This window comes from Zonotrichia leucophrys, chromosome 1, assembly GCF_028769735.1.
Source record: "Zonotrichia leucophrys gambelii isolate GWCS_2022_RI chromosome 1, RI_Zleu_2.0, whole genome shotgun sequence".
Classification (NCBI taxonomy): Eukaryota; Metazoa; Chordata; class Aves; order Passeriformes; family Passerellidae; genus Zonotrichia; species Zonotrichia leucophrys.
Window position 1 is genome coordinate 112,215,456 of NC_088169.1, and position 21,188 is coordinate 112,236,643.

The 21,188-nt window shown below is 39.9% G+C and overlaps 1 protein-coding gene across 9 annotated transcripts in view; it reads left to right on the forward strand.

Moving 5' to 3' along the window:
- Nucleotides 1-20,585, forward strand: part of POU2F1 (POU class 2 homeobox 1) — a 101,553-nt gene extending 80,968 nt beyond the window's left edge. For 6 of the 9 annotated variants that reach the window (XM_064727655.1, XM_064727673.1, XM_064727681.1 and 3 more), the window contains 9 exons: nt 5,281-5,375; nt 7,384-7,557; nt 11,249-11,390; nt 13,480-13,625; nt 14,121-14,300; nt 17,098-17,203; nt 17,626-17,971; nt 18,723-18,811; nt 19,942-20,380. In XM_064727655.1, coding sequence (XP_064583725.1) covers nt 5,281-5,375; nt 7,384-7,557; nt 11,249-11,390; nt 13,480-13,625; nt 14,121-14,300; nt 17,098-17,203; nt 17,626-17,971; nt 18,723-18,811; nt 19,942-20,252 — 1,589 coding nt within the window. In that variant the 3' untranslated portion in view covers nt 20,253-20,380. Of the gene's footprint in view, nt 1-5,280; nt 5,376-7,383; nt 7,558-11,248; nt 11,391-13,479; nt 13,626-14,120; nt 14,301-17,097; nt 17,204-17,625; nt 17,972-18,722; nt 18,812-19,941 lie in introns of all 9 variants that reach the window. The other 3 variants (XM_064727691.1, XM_064727709.1, XM_064727700.1) reach the window with 2 other exon arrangements.
- Nucleotides 20,586-21,188: the final 603 nt, after the last annotated feature.

The following is a 21,188-nucleotide window of genomic DNA, read 5'->3' on the forward strand; positions in this document are numbered from 1 at the left end:
TTTCTTCAGTACAATTGAAGAGCTGCATATTGCTGTCCTCAGTGACGCAGTGGAGGTACAGACATCATGTTTTACTGGTAATGTGCAGCCTGGACAACTGAATAGCTCAAAAATGTAGGAAGATTTATATGCTGAATTCTGACCATAGGCCATTAGTGTGTGACAACCTTCCAAACTGAAATGCTTGAATAGATCTCATTTTCTTTATGAGCACTCAATGATAAAGCAACATGTGTGTCATAATACCCCCTATATCACTTTTTGATATGTTTTTTTTTGCAGTGTTTCATGGTTATGGTTAGAAGATCTCAAACAGTACATTATTATTTATGAGAAAGATTGAGAAAGTGTGTATTGTTATTTTGTTATTTCCTGTTGCATCTGACTTTTCCATGTTGTTCATGTCCTATTGCTCCATTAGTCAGCTTCATAAAATAATAAATATTCTAAAGAAACTAGCATAGAATTTTTTTCAAAACCAATGGCATTCTTTTTTTCTTTTATGCTTCATTGGTATTGCATGGAGATTTATATATGTACACATTTAATAATGAACATAAAAATTCAGATTTGTGTCTAGATTATGTATTCTGGAAGAAACTTCTTGCTTTACAGACTATGCTACATATTTTGTGTATGCCATGTAGTCATGTAAATGAGAAACACTGTTTTTAAATGAGAAAAGTTTTGAGGGAAATAAGTGAAAAATAGTGTATCTAGACAAGATTATAGAAGATGTAAACATTTGGTGAAGAAAAATGTTTTACTTCAAGAGGCAAAGGGTACAGAGAAATGCAGTTATCAGCAATTGTATTTAGATTGTTGAAGGGATTTAACATCGTGAGCCGAGATTCAACTTGTGAAAAAATTTAGGAAATTCAGTACCTAAAATATTAATCAATAATTGGGATGTTATTCTGCTATCTTTCTTCAACACACACATTATAGCTCCCAGCAGCAGATAGGAAATTTTCCCCATAAATCCACTGCCGTATGTCTAACGTAGTCACCTTCCCTTTCCACACGATTTCTGGCTATTTAGGGGCTTATATGAAACAAATTTTAAAGTTCCCATTTTTCATGGCTGGTAATTGATAACATCATAACTGAAAGAATTGTTTCAAGCCTCAGCAGATATGGAGAAGATTGAATGGAAATAGAAATTTGGAACATTTTCTTATTCAGTGCAACTGTTGTTCATATTATTGTTAAAGTCACCAGCAGGAATGTAGCACCTTGTAATACCTTTTTATCTCTTGTATCTGCTCTTGTATCTAATAGAGCTGTCTCTAAAATAATCAATTTAACATCCCTTACTACAATTAGAGCTGCTTCTTAAAAATATTACCCTCATGAGGTGACTGTTCACCTTTTTACTTGTGAGATATTGCTAATACAAATCGTATCAGTAAAAATCTGAACGGAGGGGGAAATGGTGCTGTGTTTAATATAAATTAATCTTGCAAATAGGAGTTGTTGAGATCTAAGCAAAGACTATATCACAGTGGTGTTTAGAAATAGTACTTACAAAGAAAAATCCAGAAAGGAAAATGTGGAAGACAAGCTACTAATTAACTATAAACATTGAAACTGGATCTACCTAGTCTCAAGTTATCGCTATTTATTATTAAAGACTGCCTTTATGATTTTTTTTTTTTATTGTGAAGTTGCCTGGGCCAAATCCTATCCTGTTTTCTTTTTTCATACGTGTTATACAGACTTTGAGACCTCACTCATGTGGAAGTCCTTGTAATGGCTTTGTCTTGCAAGCTAACTTCCAGTGAGGGGATGAACAGCTTTGGCAGAGATAAAGCAGTCAAGTTCTTACATGAAAAAATTCACTCTTTTGGGAGATCAGTTTGGGATGAATTATGCATTATGCTTCTGGGCCAACTTTTTAAAAATTATGCTGAAAAAGTCTGTGCTTGAATGTTTGTTTTATCTTTTGTTTAATTTTAGATAGAACTGAAGCCCAGATCAGTCCTGAGGGACTCTTGGCTGGCAGGAAGAGTTTTTTGGCTTGGACCATTATTCATGCTGCTCTTAGACATTACAGGAAAAATCCTGCATGACAATAGATCTATTTACTATAACTATTAAAAAAAAAGACTCTAAACTATCATACTTCTGCACAGATCCTTATCTGCCTCCATGCAGTCATTCTTGTAGAGTGCTACCTAGGTGATTTGTGTACCATATTTAATGCAGTAATAGCACTAGACTCTTTAAACCCAGGACAGAGGATTAGGAATATGACCTATGTAAAGTATACAAGTACAATGGCAGCTTTTATAGGTTCAAAAATATCATGTGGGTTGGAAGGGACCTCTAGAGACCAGGTAGAATTGTTCAAAGCAGGTCCCATTACAGCTGCTATTCAACACCTTAGCCAGCTGAATTGAACATGTCCAATAATGGAGTTTCTGCAACATTCTCGAGTAACTGCCCCAACAGTTCACTGCTGTCATGGTAAAAAAAAAATTTAAATGGTTTTCCTATATCTAGTTGGAGTTTTCCATGTTCTGATAGCCATTGAATCTCATTACAGTGTACCCTTGAGCAGAGTCCCTTTCTGTCTTTGAAGAAAGCAGTAGGATCTCACCTTAGTCTTCTCATCAGGCTAAAAAACCAGCTCACTTACCTGTTCCATCCTGTTACCCTGGCTTCTGGCCTGTTGACCACTTCCCCATCTTGGGCATTGTCCACAGACCTGCTGAGAATCTATTTTGTCCCATCAGCCTACTTGGTAATAAAGATGTTAAGCAGTATTGGTGGCAGTGTGAGTCTTTAAGGAAACAGCATTGTTTGAAATGCCAGGATCTCAGCAGGTCCCTACAAGGTGTGTGTTTACTTAGAAAAAGCAGTGCTATGTGCTCTGTGAGTTCAGTCACTGAAGTTACTTTGGACCTCAGGGATTTCTTCTCAGAAAAGTAATGAAGGAGGAGCTCAGACTGGTTCAAGTCATGTCTTAAAAGAGCACAGCTGCAGCTGCCCACCCCTGAGAGCCATGGAGTGCCCAGTGTGTGTGCCTGAAAAGGCTGTGATCAGGGGGAGAGACATTTCCCAAATATTCCAGCTGCTTTCCCCATCCCCTAAAGTCAGCTGCAGGTTGAATTGACTTGTTCTGTCTCCAGTTTCTGCCTGTGACACCTTCTGTCAGCAGCTCTTACATAGGATAAAATTATGTAAAAACAGAGTCGATTAAACGTGTTCAGATTATTTTATACTGGTAATTCTATTATAATTACTTCAGACCATGTGAGTGAGAATAAAATTAGGAAGAGTGTAGTCATCTTGTGCTCTTTAGCAAAATTGTTAATGCCAGAAAAACATCCTCTGGGATTTCTCTGGGGACAGAAAGTCACAAAAGGCCAGTCCTAATTACTCTGATTGCAGTCATAAGACAAGTCCAGTAACTTGTAATCAATGGTGTTGCCAGTGACTAGAACTCAAATGTCATCACTGTTGGCTGCCTGGTTTTCATTTGTTTGTTTACAGCCCCTCTGTAGTGACAGTGTGATGGGTTTGCTCCTTTCTCTTTCAAGCTGTCAGTTTAAAACTCACTGTCACTGAATTAAGGTAAAAAACTGCACTTAGAGGTGACTGTTTACTAATTAATATTTAGATTTGGGCAGCTGAAATCATCTTTCAGGTGAACAAATATTTGCATTGTAAAAAGCAGTGTTTGGCTGTAGTAGGTGGCTGTCTTGGAAGTTCCTTGAGCAGCTCTGTTCCCTCACTGTGGTTTTTCAAAAACACAGCTGGAACACGTTGATTATGTGGTGCAGAGCAAACTTACATTGTTGTCTGTGGTGTGCTATTATGTTACATAAGCAGCTGGCTGTATTCTGTAGGTCCTGAGCATCTTGATAGCCACAAGATTGTTTAAAATACATATTCAGCTCTTTGTTTAGCAAATATCAAGTATTGCTGTCAGATGATAATTCTTCTATGCTTGTGTATCCCTTACTGAGCATACATTTTCTCCTTCTTAACCATAGTAATCCCTCTTTCCATGTCTCTTATGGCCTTAACCTTGCATAAAACATCCAGTTCTTCACTTGGTATTTATCAAATCCTAAATTCTGTTTCCCCTGCCTTTATTCTGCTAAGAGGTAGATCAGGCAGCAGATGATGTTGAATTTAAGTGCTGCATAGTTGATGGTGGCATAGCAGTCCATCCAGCTGTTGTTCCCCCTGGGTTTTAGGGACTAGGTATATTGAAATGTAAGTTTAATTAGTTGGGTTCTTAATTATTTTAGTGGAAATTGATAGTTATAGCCAGGAGGTACCTAAAAAATAACAGTTAACATTTTTCACAGTAAAATTGAGGGATTTGACTAACTGTAGGTATATTTTTGTCAAGATTCTGTCCCTTAAAAATAGATACATTTTTGCATTAGAAATGAAAAAAAAATTGATAGTTTCTAGTTAAAGTATTTAGAAATGCAGGCATGTATCTCAGTTTCCTCAGAGATTTAATAAACTGTACAATTAGTGGACTGTAAGGGAATTTATTTGTAGATTGACACCTTATTATACATACTGGTTCTATCAGTTGCAGCTGGTCTTTGATGTTGGCACTTTTTCATAGTAGCAGGGTTTTCCCATATTCATTGTAGTGTTTATTCTATTTGTTAAATTTGAGCAGTGTTCAGTATCTTACCTAAACTTTAATTCCAATTACTTTTCCAAAAGATTCCTACTTTATTTGACCCAAGAGGGAGTTATCTAGGCTTGTTGTGTCTTCTGGTGTGGTCTGCTTAAGTGTGCCAGAAAGCTTCCTTCTTGTCAGGCAGCTGGCATGGGGTGGTTTGGAGAGGAAGGAGGGTGATCAAGAAGCCAAATTTGTGATTTTAATTAGTATTCAGTTGTTGAATTTGATCTCATTAGTCTCAGTATTTTATATGGCTCCACAATTTGTGGTCAGCTCTTGGTTACCAGAAGAGGTGCATCCAAACTCTGCATGCTGGAAGGGGCAGTAAGTGATTCCTGCACACAGGACTGGGATGACCTAGATCATTACCAGCTCTTTCTGCAGAGGACACTTACACACACCTCTCCCTCTTTCCCTTCCATCACCACTTACACTTCAGAGAAATGCAAGGGGATTTGGGGCTGAAAACTCCAAAGTCTGAACTTAGCTATGCATTGATGAAACAGAAGCTCATATCTCTATTTTTTTAACCTTTGCCTCATTTGGCAAGAGCCTTGTTTTACCTCATTTCATGTTGTAGTGTTTTTGAATGACGAACCAACCACTCCCTTTTCTCTCTGCAGGTCTCCTGCAAGCGCAGAATCTCTTAACGCAACTACCTCAGCAAAGCCAAGCCAACCTCCTGCAGTCTCAGCCAAGCATCACCCTTGCCTCGCAGGTCAGGCTTTTCCCTACACTTCTTGACTTGCTTTGAGGGGATTTAAACTATGGCAAGTGAATGGACCCTTTGTGTTAGTTACCTGAATAGGTGTTGTAGCTATAACCATGCATTTGTCTTTCTAGCTCTAGCAGTGCATTTGTAGCTCCCACCTCAATGTGCCTCTTTCAGGTTTTAATATTCTAAGGTGGATTTTTAGCTGGAAATTTTCCTGATTGGTACCTTGAGTTAATGGCATTAGAGCATTGTTTCATTTCCTGTAAGGTTTTCTTGAAAATTCAGAGGAGCAAGGTGTGAGCTCCCTCTAAAGCTTCAAAAGGGGTTCACTGACAAACCTCTTTCTGAAGACTGCAGTGGTAACCTATCTTTATTTTAGTGTAGTTATTTTGCAATCACTGCTAAGTCACTGCCAGTCTTATCAGTTAGCATCTGTGAAACTGAAGAGATTGTTAGAAATGAAATATTCGAATATTCTGATAGATGTATATTAAAGTATTAGAGCTCTGTGATTAAGTTTTCAGACTATAAGAAAAGCAATTTTAAGGTTGCATGTGCCTGCAAATTTAGTTGTGCTTGGCTCTGGGTTTTACTGTGCAGTTGAGTTTCATGGCTGCATGCTGTTTCTCAAATGCCATGTAATATCACACAGTATCTTCCTGCCACCTCGGTTACATACAAGAATTTTCTAGTCTGCAGTAAGGTGCCTGAGTCTATCAGAGTCTTAGAAAACTACATTTTCTATTATACCACCTCTGGTAGTTTTCATGCACCATGTGGAAAATGGAATTTGTCTCACCTCTAGCTCATACCTCAGCTTGCAGGATGATTCCACACTAAAGATTATTCTTTGATTTAAAAAAAATATTAAAACCACTAAGAAAGAATAAATTATGTTAAGTGGGTGAAATCAGTGAAGACATATTGCAGTAATTACCCACTATGATTAATATAAATTAAAAAATATTAAAAACCTTTAAGTGTGACACATGTATCTGCAATTCTAGAAAAATCATATATGATTACATTATTTCTCAAGTAATGGAATTATAGTTCTTGACCTCCCTCTACCATCTGCTGTGCGCTGCAAAGCACTGCACTAACCCAGAAGGAAAACAACATAAGGAGTTATGTAAAGATGTAAAGAATGAGCTACAACTAGGCCATTTCTTTTAGAAGAGCCTTTTCTGAACCTTTGCATAGACTTTGTATAATACTCTAGTGCTGCCTGGACTTGTGGCTGTTCTTGTTTGCCCTGAAGGAATCCTGAGTTTCAGAACTGGGTGCAGGACACAGAGGCATGAAATCACCTTTACTGAAGAGCCCCAGCTAAACTGACTAGAAATTAACTGGAGTAGATGATTTGTCTCTGCATCTCACCTGATCATGGCATGAATAATTTTCTGCAGATTGCCTTTGCCTAATTTCTTGTGTTACCAGAATGTTCATTTTATTGTTGCAACTGTCAACAGAAGGGTTAGAGGTAAATCTAGTCTTTCTTCCCTGAACAGTTGAGTCAGTCACAAGAGATGGCATTGGAGGAAACTTGCCATGTTTGCTGCATCTGGATCTGCTCACTCTTCCAGAATTAAATAGGGGATTCGCATCTTTTGGGCTGATGACAATCTGCCACCTCACAAGACCAGTAGATTCAATTTTAATTTTTTTCAAAAGGGATGAATGCCAAGGTGTCTATAAGTGATAGAAGCATATCAAGTAGAGTGTATTCAGCCTTTACTTGAGCAGCTTCTGCAGCAAGTGAAAGCTGTTGGTTACCATGGAACATCTCTTACAACAGAACCAGTAAAAGCCTGTGATACTATTGTAGTTTTCTGGATTGTGTTTACTTCTTCTGGAGAGGAATGTTGATAAACGGAGGAACTTCCAGATTTCAGGAAACGTCCAATCCACTGACCTCTCTCACAAGAACATCACATAGCTTTTAGGAATTTAATTTCTGTTGATTATCTTCTTAAGTCTGATTTTCATCCTTTCCTTGCTGTCTCAACAGCCAGCAACCCCAACACGCACAATAGCAGCGACCCCCATTCAGCCACTTCCACAGAGCCAGTCAACACCAAAGCGAATCGACACTCCCAGCTTGGAGGAGCCCAGTGACCTTGAGGAGCTTGAGCAGTTTGCCAAGACTTTCAAACAAAGACGGATCAAACTTGGATTCACTCAGGTGAGACTGCGTGCCTTAGTGCCTGCCAGTGTGGAACCTGAGGTCTCATCTTTCAAGTCTGGGGGGAGACTACAATTCCATCATTTCCTAGGAGAACCTGCTTAAATAGGGTTATGCTCTGGCCTTTATGTGGGGGATTTCTAAGAAATAACAGAAAAAGCCATACATCCATCTTACTTCCCTGTTGGTTTTAAAGCATAGCCATTTTCCCAGCAGGGGAAAACGTGCATTTACCAGCTCCAGATGTCATTGCATGTGCACTATTCATTCCATGGGATGTGACATGAATGGGACAAAGCACTTTAAAGCTGCCTTCAGAAGTACAAAGTTCCAAAAATCATACAGTACAATTAACTGCTCTGTGTGTTTAAAAAGTGTATCACATCTGTGCAGTTGCTTTGGATGTCAAAGGGTTTTTATCTCTCGAGCGTATTTTCCTATTAAACATCAATGATTTCTGTATTTAATGCTTTTGCTAAGGTTCCTAAACAAAACCTGAAAGGACTGTCACCTTTGAAGTTTTCTCCTTACAAGGGTGAACTGGAGTTGTGGTTTGTTTTGGTTTGTTTAAAAGCTCAGAAATACCCATAGAGCAGAAGAAAAATAATCTTGAACGTAGTGAAGGTGGTTGAATGAAGGCCACAATTAAAAGTACAAAGTGTATTTATATGTTTCATTATTCTGTTGAAAGGAACTTGGTTCCAAGAGTCCTTTCTTATTAATATCAAAATTATTTTTTCCCCCTGCAAAATTAAAACATCTCCCCAGGTAAACAATTAGTTTTGGCAGGAGTCCATGGTTAAACATAAGCATGATTTTGCTAGAAGAAAGAGCATGCAAATATCAAAGTATTTAAAAGTCCGAGCTCAGAGCAGTCAGTCCAACATATGTGATGGAACAGAATAAGTAAATCTACGCTAGCTGAAAGTATGTGCTGAATTCAGATTTATTTTTCTGGCAAAGTCCTAAATTGAAAAATCAAAGTTGATAATGAGAGTTCCTGGCAGCATCTTAATTATAAGTCAAGAACAGACTGTTCTTAGTCAAATGAAGTGCATTTTGCTGGCATGTGTGTCTCCTTCCCTCCCTTCTTTCCACTAGAGGGAGGCACAGAAATACAAGTGATGGACACACACAAAAGCTCGAATAGAGCAGCACAGAATAGGGTAAAATACAATAGCTTCCCTATAGCCTGACAGAGGAGGTTCGTGTAGATCTCTCATTATTATGTTTAATCTGCCCTGCTGTGAGATGATTATAAAAGCTCAACTAGACTTTTTAAGCTATGTGTTAACCTTTCTTTATTGACCTGGTTATGAATTTTCATGGTGAGGAAAAATGAACACAACTGCTCAAGCTTACATTTTAGTATTTGCTTTTCAGATTAAAAAAGGGAATCTTGAGAATGTGATAAAATTGCATTCGGTCATTCCTATCCTGCTCTGAGTTTGTATGTGTGTAATTAGGCTGTTCTAATAACTTTAACCTAATTGCATAATTGGATGATAATTAGAGACCCTGATTACTTTGGTTTCCTATAGTTGGATAAATAGACTGCCTTTCAGAGGATAAAAGAAATTTATTTCCAGCAGTACTGTAAGCTTTTTCAGACTCACCCCACCCCTGCCTTTCAAAAAATAATTGTAAGATTTAGTTTGCATTGCAAACTAATCACTTACTACATTCTGTCGTGTGAACAATAAAACAGGTTTTGAATTTCAGCAGTTCTGCTTCTTCTCCCACCCTGAAATGTGGGTGATGCATTTAAATCCCTTTGTTTGTTTTCCTTAAAAATACCTCCATGTTTGACACACAGGGACACAATGAGCAAACTGCACCTTAGCATCATTGCAGGCCTGGGACTAATTGCTCAGTACAGGTTCAAGAGACGTGAGTGAACATTTTAGAAAATGTTATTTTTATTCTGTGAAAGGTATTGCCTCTGCTAGACCATCTGAGCTTCTTAACAGACCAGTACACACAACAATGATGCACCTTATAATCAGTTGCAGTGCATTACCAGAGCTTCAGTCAGCCTACAGAGTAGATCAGATGTGTATAAAGTGCCTTTATGCTCTGTTCCATCCTATCTGTGGGCCATCCCAATATATAAAATTCTCATCCCAATATGTAAATTCCTTTGCCTGCAGCTGAAATGCTGCCACCTTTTGGCATTGACAAAGAAATGGTTAACTATTCATTTTAAATCAGAAGGCAAATGTTTGTAAGAACAACATAAGTCCAGAATTAAATTTAGTTGGGCGACTGGAGCAAATTTCATAACTCTTTCCTGCCAAGACATAAATCAACTTATCTCTAAAATGGTTTACATAGCCAGGTTTTCTTCTTCATAAACCTGGAAGAGCATCCACGCTACTCCTCTTGGAATGATTTATGAGTTTTAAAATGCACAGAATCCTGGCATATGAGTAGAGGCATAAATGTGAGTTCCCACGTGTTTCCTCTGATTGAAGGGCACACAAACCAATTGTTCTGGTCCTTTTCTAGGAAGGAAATTGTTTTCTTTGCTCAACCTGCACAATTTACTAAGCTTCCCAAAGGTTGTTTTCTTCCTGGCTTGTGTGTGGCCACTCTGCATGCTGTCAGTGTACTCATACCCAGCTGTGGTTGTGGAGCTGACCTCAGAGAAAAGCGAGCTTTATGCCCAGTCCAACTAACCCATTTGCAATTAAACTCCACTAACTGTGCTCCAGCTTTTCAGCCTCTTCTTCCACGCTTCTCATACCTCGTTTTGTGCTTAAAAAAGTAAAAATCTAAATAAAGCTGCTTTAGAAGTAGTATACTTGAAATATAAGTGCTTTTTTTTCCCCCAAAGGGCAAGATCTTCCAGCTTTAAAGCAAAGCATGAAAATACTATGGTGTTTTTAATGGCCACAATCAGGAATGGATTGATTTCTTTTTTTTAAACACCACTTTTCAAGTGTATACTTACACAGCTATATAATATATACATAAATATTAGGATAAGCAGAATGTCTGCTAGCAGAATAGCTAGCTAAAACTGAGTTTAGAAAGCAATAACAGATGTAAAGAGATGATAATCTGCCTGTAAATCTCCTGGATAGCTTTCTGGCAGATGGGTAATGATAGTCAAGACTGCAGTTAATCATTACTTGAAATGGTTCAACTTCTTGTCTGCTTTGAAATTTGTATCTATTGGGGATAAATTTGGTTTGAACCTCAGAAGATACTTGCAGTTCAGATAAAAATATTTCTGCATCTATTTAAATGTGATGTATGTTTGCAGACATCTTGTCCTGAGTATTTTCTACAAATTTGGGAAAGTAAATTCATTGCATTTCTGCTTATTCGAACTTCCAGTGTGAAATATGCAGAAAAACTTAAATCTGCTCCCAAAGAGAGCTTGGCCTTTACTTATTTCAAGAAATTACAAGTTAACATTTAGTGGAATGTGCTGCTCAGTGATAATGCTAAGAAGACAAAGCATCAGGGATTTCCTGGAAAGAGTTGCAAGGTTAAACTGACTGAGGTTTGACATTTCTTTATGATTATTGCTTTAGCATGAATCTTGGTAGCGCTGAGAAAGCCTCTGTGAAACTGCAATCCCACACAGCAGTGGTGTCACTAAGAGAACACCAGAATGTGACAGGATTCCTTGCTTTGGAAGTGCCTATGTCAGTGAATCCCTTTTTTCTCTTTCTTTGTCCAGGGTGATGTTGGGCTCGCTATGGGCAAACTCTATGGAAATGACTTCAGCCAAACTACCATCTCTCGCTTTGAAGCCTTGAACCTCAGCTTTAAGAACATGTGCAAGTTAAAGCCACTTCTGGAAAAGTGGCTCAATGATGCAGGTGAATGAGTCTGTGTATTTCTTCACCAGCCTACCAAAATCAGTAGGATCCTGAAAAGCTGCTTCGTTTGTGCCCTTATGGTTTTATGAAGCTACCAGCCTTTGTAGCTGCCCGTGGGACAAATGAGGGTGTAGAAATAAGGGTCCATAGTTCCCTTTCTATGTGCCTGTATGCATCCAAAATAGTTCCAGTATGAACTTTCAGAAGTGTGTTCTCTAGACAGCTGAACCTTTGCATGGGATGAGGTACAATACGTGTCATGGTTTTCCTCCTTCGTGTATGTTAATGCATATAACTTCTAATCCTCTTCTAGCTTTCTTTTTCAGATGTGTAGTAGAAAGAGGGTTGCATGATTTGTTGTTTCAGTAGGCAGAGCTTATTGCATCCATCTCCTTCCATATCCCTGTGTGCATTCCTTTTATCTCTCTCCAGTGGTTCAGATAAATAATATTTTTCCCTGTAGGAAGAGATTTTGTGGGCTAGGTTTTGCTTTTTCCCTCCCATATTAGCTTTTTTTTCTGGGATACAAGTTATTCACTATGCCAATGTTGGTAGTGTTCTTTTTTTTTTTATTTCCCACCAGGAAAAGGAGCTTGTATGGTGGTGCTAGATGTTAGGAGAGAAAGTACTTGAGAGTGCTGTCAGCCAGATTTTTCTTCCAAGTATGCAATTATGCATAGCATAAAACTGATGGATATGTTAAGCAGATGGCAGGGATGGTGTGTGCCTTCCTATTTTTACCAAAATGGAGAGAGCTTTATGCTGGCACCTACAACATTCTCTGAAATTTCGAAAGTAATTTCATGCAGCATTGAAAATTTGTCCTGCATTGAGAAAAGGAAATTTCATTCTGTTGTGCTGACAGGAGTTATCATTAGGTGTTGTAGGTCTGTGATAGAAAACATAAATACCTCCACACTGAGTGCTCAACTCCACAGGACAGTGATCCCCAAACCTTCCAGCAACATTGTAGGAGTCCAGTGCTGCAAGGAGTGTCATAGGGGTTATTTCTGCTGCTGTCCTGAAGAAATTATTGTACTTGTCTCTCTGAAGTTGAGTGAACAGTGTCATGGTTCTTCACTTCCTGCAAGCCATTGTCTTTGGCTCTGACTCAGTTCCATGAAAATCTTTGGAAGAAAGATTCAGGTGACTTTAGAGGCCACTGTTTTACTTTCAGGTAAAAGTAGGCAGAAGAGGCATACTGATGGTTCCAGAATTTATTGCCATGGAACTCAGCTGGTTCTCAGTGAAATTTTCTGTCTGAGGAAGAGTTTCCACATATTTGTAGGTGCCATTACTATTTTTAAAAAAATCTAGAAAATACTTGCCCATTTGAGTCTATCAGAATAATCATGGGCATTGTGAACTTTGACACCTGCTTATCACCCACATGCCCCAGTGCAATGAAGGAACTCCAGCCATAATGAATAATTTGGTTTAAATTCCCTGCTGAAACTTGCCATTTGGTTAGATTGCTCTCCCTGCTGCAGAGTGGGGTTAAATGTTCTCTCTTTGCTCCTCTGTGAAGCCAGAAAGACAGGATTAGAGGTTAAGAGCCCTGGTGAAGTTAAGAAGGGGGAGCTGCTTGCTGTGTGGAGTGGTTGGTAGCCCTGAGCGTCTGCTGAGATGTCCAGAGAGAAGAGACTGAACACTGTGGAGCTGGTTATGAACTTCTCTTCCTCGAGTGTTTTGTAGAGTGGGTAAAAGAAATTTCAGGCTCCTCAGACTTTTTTCATAACTGCCTGTGACTTTCAGCTATGGCCCATGGATATCAAGTACTCCTTTTTCCTTTAAACTGGGGCTTGCAGTGAGTCAGTGGGGAGTAGAATGAGATATGGGAAACAAACTCTGTATAGGTACTGTAAAAGGGATGCTGTGGTAGCACACAGGAGCAGAGGGCATCCTCTGGGCATATTTGTAGGTTTTTAGTTTCAGGTATATGTTGTAATTTGTAAATACAATGATTAATGCATGTGATCTTCATAAACCTCTGTGAAGAGGTTCTTCACCACAGGTGAAGAACACTTGCATTAGACTGCACTGCATTCAGATGAAATCTCCTGATTTGTATTACTTTCTTCTTTTTCAGAAAACCTCTCATCTGATTCAACTCTCTCCAGCCCAAGTGCCCTGAATTCTCCAGGGCAAGGGATCGAAGGCTTGAACCGTAGGAGGAAGAAACGCACCAGCATAGAGACCAACATACGTGTGGCCTTAGAGAAGAGTTTCCTGGAGGTCAGTGCTCCTGCTGCTCTTAGCCTAGGAGAAAATGGAGAAACTTCATTTAAGAATTTTATGTGTTAGAGTGAACCTGTTACTGTTCTGTTTAGGAAAGTGCTAGTATTAAACAAGGGGAATACAAAAGCCATGCCAAGAAACGTGCATGAACATCTGTTTCACTTTAGAAACAAACACAAACCCCCCTCAGAAAAACTCACTGGTTCTTGCACTTCACTGACTTTGTGATTTTGCATTCCACTATACTCAGACTTAGGTTTAAACAGTACCCTTCATGAGGATGAATAAATGAGGCAATAATCTAAGCACACATAATTTGAGGTTTTTAGATGGAGGGCAGAAGCATCTACTGTGGTTTGTCTCTACAGTACCACTGACCAGATTCTGGATCTAAATCACTAATTCAGATTTCTGCCTACTGGAGAAGAAGCTATGATGCAAAACTTCAGGAGGTAATTTCAGAGCTTTTCAAATGCCATTTTCTTTTGTCAGAACCAAAAGCCTACCTCGGATGAGATCGCCATGATAGCTGACCAGCTAAACATGGAGAAGGAGGTGATCCGCGTTTGGTTCTGTAACCGGCGCCAGAAGGAGAAAAGGATCAACCCACCCAGCAGTGGTGGAACCAGCAGCTCGCCCATCAAAGCAATTTTCCCTTGTCCAACCTCACTGGTAAGAGTCAAGAGCTGTGTTGACAAAGATCACTGTTGGAGGTAGTTCTGCTGTGCTCACTGTGGAAGCTGCACGTGCTGCCCATTCTTTGTACGGCAGACTTTTCTCACATATTTATGTTTTACTGGCATTTTGAGCGTTCCACCTGGATACTGTCTCAGAGGGATAATGCTTACAAATCAGGCACCAGTCAGCCCTTCAGTGAGGGTGTTTTATTTAGTCAGCTCATGAACAAATATTCTGACTACCAAATTTGCATTTGGGGTTGTTGCTTTGAACTTACTTCAGATAATGCCTCCAGTTCATATCTGGACTTTCCTTCTTCTACCCAACTTTTAAAAAATAAAATAATAGTAATTTTTTTAAAGTGCTTATTAGCTCTCCCCACCACCTCTTATTTTAGCAGCTCTGCTCAGTAAATGAGCAGCAGTAAAATGTGTCTTGCAGTGGAACAGGTTGCCCAGAGAGGCTGTGGAGTCTCCCTCACTGGGGTTACTCAAGAACCATCTGGATTCAATTCTGTGCCATGTGTTGTGGGACTGACCCTGCAGGGAGATTGGACCCAAGGACCCACTGTGGTCCCTTTCAGACTTACTCATCCTTTGATTCTGTATCATTTGGAGACTTAGGTTACACAAATCCAATGATACCGTTGTTGTTATTTCTAGTCAGAAATTATTTATATAAAAGAAAGGCATGGAACAGAAGAACAGTTTAGCTAATACTCATGTAATTAATTTCCCACACTTGTATTTACCTCAGGTAAACACAAACTTCATGAAAATAAGAGTAACAAAACACATGCATCAAGGTTCCTTCAGCACCTTTGCTACCAATGTCCATGGAGGTCTGTTTTCATAAATAGAAACAGTAGCTTTTAGATTTCATAGTAGCTATGCTAATAGGAATGTGGTGGAATTTATGTAGCCTGTAGCTGTCCTTTTGTAGTATTTATTCCACCCTCATCACTGTAGTAGCTAATATCTTCCAGTACTTCATTAAACCATTAATTTTGGTGACGTGTTATTCTCTCCCCTCATCCTTGTCTCAGGGTGTGTGCATGCAACCTTTTGTTTCAGGGGAAGGGCTGTGTTAAGTGTACCTAGTCCTTTTTATTGTTATTTTGGTTTGGGATTTTTTTTTGCCCAGTTACAAAGCAAGGTTGCATGCCTTGCTACCAAAGCAGAATATAGTGAGATTTATGATAGTATGTTTTAGGAACTGTGCAAGTTCCCTCAGACTGCAACTTAAAGGAGCTTTCCTAGGGAAATTTTCCTGTTGCTATAATCTGCCATTGTATATGAGAAATTGAGGTGTTAACCACAGTCTCCCTTTCATCAGTGAAGTTTCACGAGTGTTTTCACTCATTCTAAGCCTCTCTTAATACTGTGCTGCTACTCAAATGGATGTTCCAGCCTTGCTGCCATCAGCCTTCAGTGACTGTGTGCTTTGTTGATTCCTTGTGTCAGCTCTGGAGATTGTGTCCATAGGATGCTTGGGCTTACTTTAGTAGTTTGACTGCAAATTAGCCATGTGAGGAGCAATGATGAATTTTCAGTGTGGGTAGATAACCAGTGTGACTTGCAGCCTGGCTGCACGAGGGCAAGGGCTCTGCAGCAGGATTGGAGGGGAAGGCTCCTTTTGGGGGCAGCCCCCTCTTGCATTGGCTGGAGTCACTCACTGGAACCACGGGGTGAGCTGTATTAATTCCAGGTCATTCTCTGCCCTGAAATAGGGATGGTGACCTTGGCCTTAACTGCTTGCTGGACAGATGACAGATGTGGTGGCTGGGCTGCATTAGTGGGAGGTGTACTGTGCATCCAGCTCCTCTTAATTTCATACACTGTTTGAGATGGGCAGAAAGCTTTCAGATTTGTCCCAGTTGCCCCAGTCTTGTTTAAAATGCGTGAAGCATTTGATTCCCTCTAAGAGGCAGGAGAGATATTTCTCTGATAATAGACTTAAGGTAAGAGAGTGGAAAGGAGGAATGTTTAGCCTATATCCTTGGCTATGTTCTCTTGGGCAATTCTAAAGGATTCATTTCTCTCATTGATGTATAACAGCCTTCAAATATTACTGCTGGACACCATTTCTTGTCCATAAAAAGTCCTTTCCTTATATTTCATTTTTCCTTATAAGCTGGTTTCTCCAACCTTAAATCTTTGGTGTTTGTCTGTAATGTCTTCAGTTTATTGTAGCTTTCTTGTAATAAGCCATCCACAATTGAAAAGTCCATTTGTATGTTTTAAAATTCAGGGATCCTTCCTCTGGCACAAGGAAGCTTATCAAAGTAAAGTTTATAGTTTGGTTGAATAAAAGTGAAATGTTTTTCTGCTGCTCTATATAAACACACTACTCTAAATACCTTTGTTAATGCTGGGGCATTTACATAATTCTGTCAGAGAAAGATTTGGAGCTGAAAAGATGTTAAAAAAAGAAAAAAAAGTAAAAATAATATATTTTGTAACTCCTTCTTAAGAGTGTCTCTATTAAAACAAGATGCTATCTTTGTGGGGTGGCAGAGAGGGCCAACTTGCAGTCTTGAGACAATATGGATGGGGTGTATCTGCTTTCAAGTACTGAGTTATTAGGAATAAACATACTGCTTGTAATTAGAGAAGATGCTATGTTTGTTTCATTGAGTGATAAAGTAACCAAATTACAAAAAAAATTTAGTTTATATGCAGTGTTTTTGCTGATAACTTCCTCAGCTGAGGATGGAAAGAAAGAAATCAAGGTCTAGTGTGTAACACTGTCTTTGAGCAGCTGAGCAGTTTTATTCGTTTTTGACCTCCAGGTGGCAACCACGCCAAGCCTTGTGACTAGCAGTGCAGCTACAACCCTGACTGTCAACCCCGTGCTCCCTCTGGCCAGTCCTGCTGTCACCAGTCTGTCAGTCACAGGTAAGGGCTGATCTCTGCTGCCACCACATCAACCCCTGCCGTTTGTCCCTTTTGAATTCTTAAAAGAGTCATTCACTATTGGTCACTGCTATCCCAGGACATTCCTGTCATCCTTCCTTGTTGCTGCACTAAGAAGCTTCAGTTTTTGTGACCACTGAGTTGACTTTTCCAGGAATAAAATCACAGGTGGCGCTGAAACAAAATATACAAATGAAACAAAATATTTCATTGCTGACTTCTGGAGCTCCTCAGCCCCCCGCATTGGGAAGTGTAATTTCATTTTTTCATTTGAACTCTCGGTACTACAGAAATGTGTGCTTGTGCCCCTTCCAGCTGGACATGCAGTTGAGATCAGGTGGGCAGGAGTTTCTCTTGTCTGGTGTCCCTGTTTTGTACTGATCTGACCAGAGCCATTCTTGCAGGCACAACAGAAACCACCTCCAACAACACGGCAACAGTGATTTCAACAGCACCTCCGGCTTCTTCAGCAGTGACATCACCCGCCCCGAGCCCTTCCCCTTCTGCCTCAGCCTCCACTTCCGAGGCCTCCAGTGCCAGTGAGACCAGCACAACACAGACAACCTCCACCCCCTTGTCCTCCCCTCTCGGGACCAGCCAGGTGATGGTAACGGCATCAGGGTTGCAAACGGCGGCAGCGGCCGCCTTACAAGGAGCTGCACAGTTGCCTGCAAATGCAAGTCTTGCTGCCATGGCTGCTGCAGCAGGGCTAAACCCAGGCTTGATGGCATCCTCGCAGTTTGCAGCTGGGTAAGGATCCATTTTGCACACCCTTTTAGGTGATAAAAGAGTGAAGGAAAATTTTTGGGATAAATTGCTTTTTTGTATCGCTGTCATTTATCTCAGATTCTGACGGTTTACTCATAGATGGGAATGGACCATTCCCATCACAGTACACAAATACTGTGCTCATTTTAAAGGTGAAAAGGCTGTGTTGCAGTGATGTTGTTTGATAAATCATTCATCCCACTGCAGAGCTTGACTTAAAAACTGCAACTTGCCACTGAACCATAGAATCTGTTCTATTAATTGTAAAATGGAGAGATAGCCTAGACCCACTTCACACCTCTCTGTTCATTTCTCCATCGTGAGCAAGAAGTTCTTAAAAATGGAAAATGATGTATTGTTGAAGTTACAGTTTTAGAAATGTTGCTCAGACAGATGTTTAATTCTTCTTGAATTACATATTTCTTATCTGCATTTGGGAGAGGATGATAGTTCTCTAACAATTAACAGTTTTCCCCAAATACTTTACAAGAATATTTTACACCAACAATCACTTGTAATGTATTTACAAGTGCTTGTACTTTGGGCATGTCATGAACCCCTCATGGAGTTAAAAGTAAAATAATCCAAAAATAGCCCTTGATCTCTGGTCTTTCCTCCCGCCTTGCCCTTCCCCCCTTTTTAAAAATATGATGGTGTACTTTTGAACAATGACAACCTTTTCTTAAAAATAACACTCTTTCTCTTTCCCACTTCTTCCATGATCGTGCTGCAGAGGTGCCTTACTCAGTCTCAATCCAGGGACATTAGGTGGTGCTCTCAGCCCGGCCCTGATGAGCAACAGTACACTGGCAACTATTCAAGGTCAGTAGTGTTCCTTTTAATGCATCTCCATCACACAACTTCAGTTTATGCACTCTTATTTTGTCTACCAGAGAGCACTGACTCCTCAGCACTGGGCATAAATTCTGTAGGAGTAAAGGCTTTACAAAATTAAATGTGCAAATACATTTTGTGGGTCACAGAGATAAGAGCAGGTACAACTTCAGATAGGGAATCAGAGCTGTGTATGATTTAAAGGAGGCATTTAAGATACTGAATTCAATCTGGAATTTATTTTGTTGTGCTTGCCTCATTGGCCTGTGTCTTTAGCAGGTTAGAGATTTGCTTTTTATAGCTCTTCTGTAGTCTGCTTGAGCAGACTTGCACCATTCTGAGGTCTCTGGGAAGGGCAATTCTGAGCAAATCTTGATCCTGAATTCTTGTCTTCATATGTATTAGAAAAGAACCTGCAACAAACATCCTTCCTCCTGAAATCCTTACGTAGAACTTGAAATACGTAAATCCACATTCAGAAGAGGATATATTTATTTGTTTTGGAAGTAGCACAAAGGCAAAAGTTACCACTGGCTTCAGCAAGAGTTGTTCATAGTTTGCCACCTGTAAAAACTGGATGGTACAAGTGTCTAAAGAGCTAGGTAAAACCTGTGTGTTCAAATATCCTCTAAACTAGCTGAACAAATCTCGTTTCTAGGTTGCAAGAAAGAACCATTTCATAAAGTGTCACAGATAAATTTAGGAGATCATAATCTAAGGCAGACTGAATGCTGTAGACCCATGAGAGTAAGTTGTAACAGTGGTTGGTTATATGTCAACATTTAAAATGGTACACTCAAGGTTACATGACCTTCTCCATCTTGTGATAGCTGTCATTTCACATGAACCCTCATCTCAACCCTTCCCAGTGCAAGACTCTCTGTGGCAGAAAACATAGACCAGTATTGTACTAAAAGAGCTGAGGAAAGGCACAGTGGAATTAGTTTAGCAGCAAATGAAAGATGCATTTTAGTATCTGCAAGATCTCCAACAAGCGATTTAGAGAGCACACGCATCAGAGAAAGGCAAATGCAGAGACCCCTTGCTTTTAGGCTCATTTTGCATTGTTGCTTACTGTTAACGTTATCTCCTCCCTGCTCAACTTTCCCTGTTTTTAGCTCTTGCATCCGGTGGCTCTCTTCCAATAACATCACTGGATGCAACTGGAAACTTGGTGTTTGCCAATGCTGGAGGTACCCCTAACATCGTCACTGCCCCTCTGTTCCTGAACCCTCAGAACCTTTCTCTGCTCACCAGCAACCCAGTTAGCTTGGTCTCTGCAGCTGCAGCCTCCGCAGGGGCCTCTGGACCAGTCGCCAGCCTTCACGCCACCTCCACCTCAGCCGAGTCCATCCAGAACTCTCTCCTCACAGTGGCCTCTGCCAGCGGGGCCACGTCCACCACCACTACTGCCTCCAAGGCACAGTGAGCCGGGCTGGGCTCTGCTCCAGCAGCCTGGGTCACTGTGCGCTGGGATCGGCTGCCAGCCCGGTCGATGGACTGAAAATGCCGTGGGCATCCTCTCACCGTGTTGCTGGGGACAAGAGAGAGAGAGAGAAAGAGAGAGAGAGAGAGAAGGAAAAATATTTAAAAAAAACAAAACAAAACAAAAAAAAAAAACCAAAAAAAAAGGAGAAAAAAAAAAAACAAAAGCAAAACAGGAAGGATTTAAAGCTGGGACAGACATTTGCCTAATTTTATAATAAACACTGTCTTTTCAGGATCGCTTCATGGATCGGAGAACTTTCTAACCAAAAATGTAAAAAAAAAAAAAAAAACACAAAAAAACTAAAAACCGCAAAAACACAAAAAAAGTGAAAGGACTACTTATCATTTCCAGCAGTCACAATGACAAGTTAAGGTGGGTTATCAGTTCAAACATAGGAAGGGGATTTCTTGGTTTTTTTGGTCTAAATATCTTTCTTTTTTAATTATCATTTTATAGGTCTGTTGTACAGGCCATTATGTCATACAAGGTGTTTATAATCGTATCAATCATGTTGGGGGTTCCTTTCTTAACTGGTACAATTTAGGCAGGCCTGTATTACTGGTGTATCTCTATTATTATTATTATGATTATTATTATTATTATTTTTATATATATAGTTTGGACGCGTTTGTCTTTTGCTCCTGGATTATTTTCAGCGAGCTCCCACACCATGGGGGGAGGGTGGGGGGGTGGAGAGGAAGAATGGAGCACAAATAGACTTTCTATCCTAATCTTCTGGAAATGTTCTGAACAGTTTCCTCATCCTTGAATTTGTCTAATGCCTACTTGTAGGGATCAGAAGAATTTATATTCATCATTTGTGCAGGAAGCTCAGTGCAGCAGCAGAGATCATTGTGTGCAAACTTCCAGGCTGGT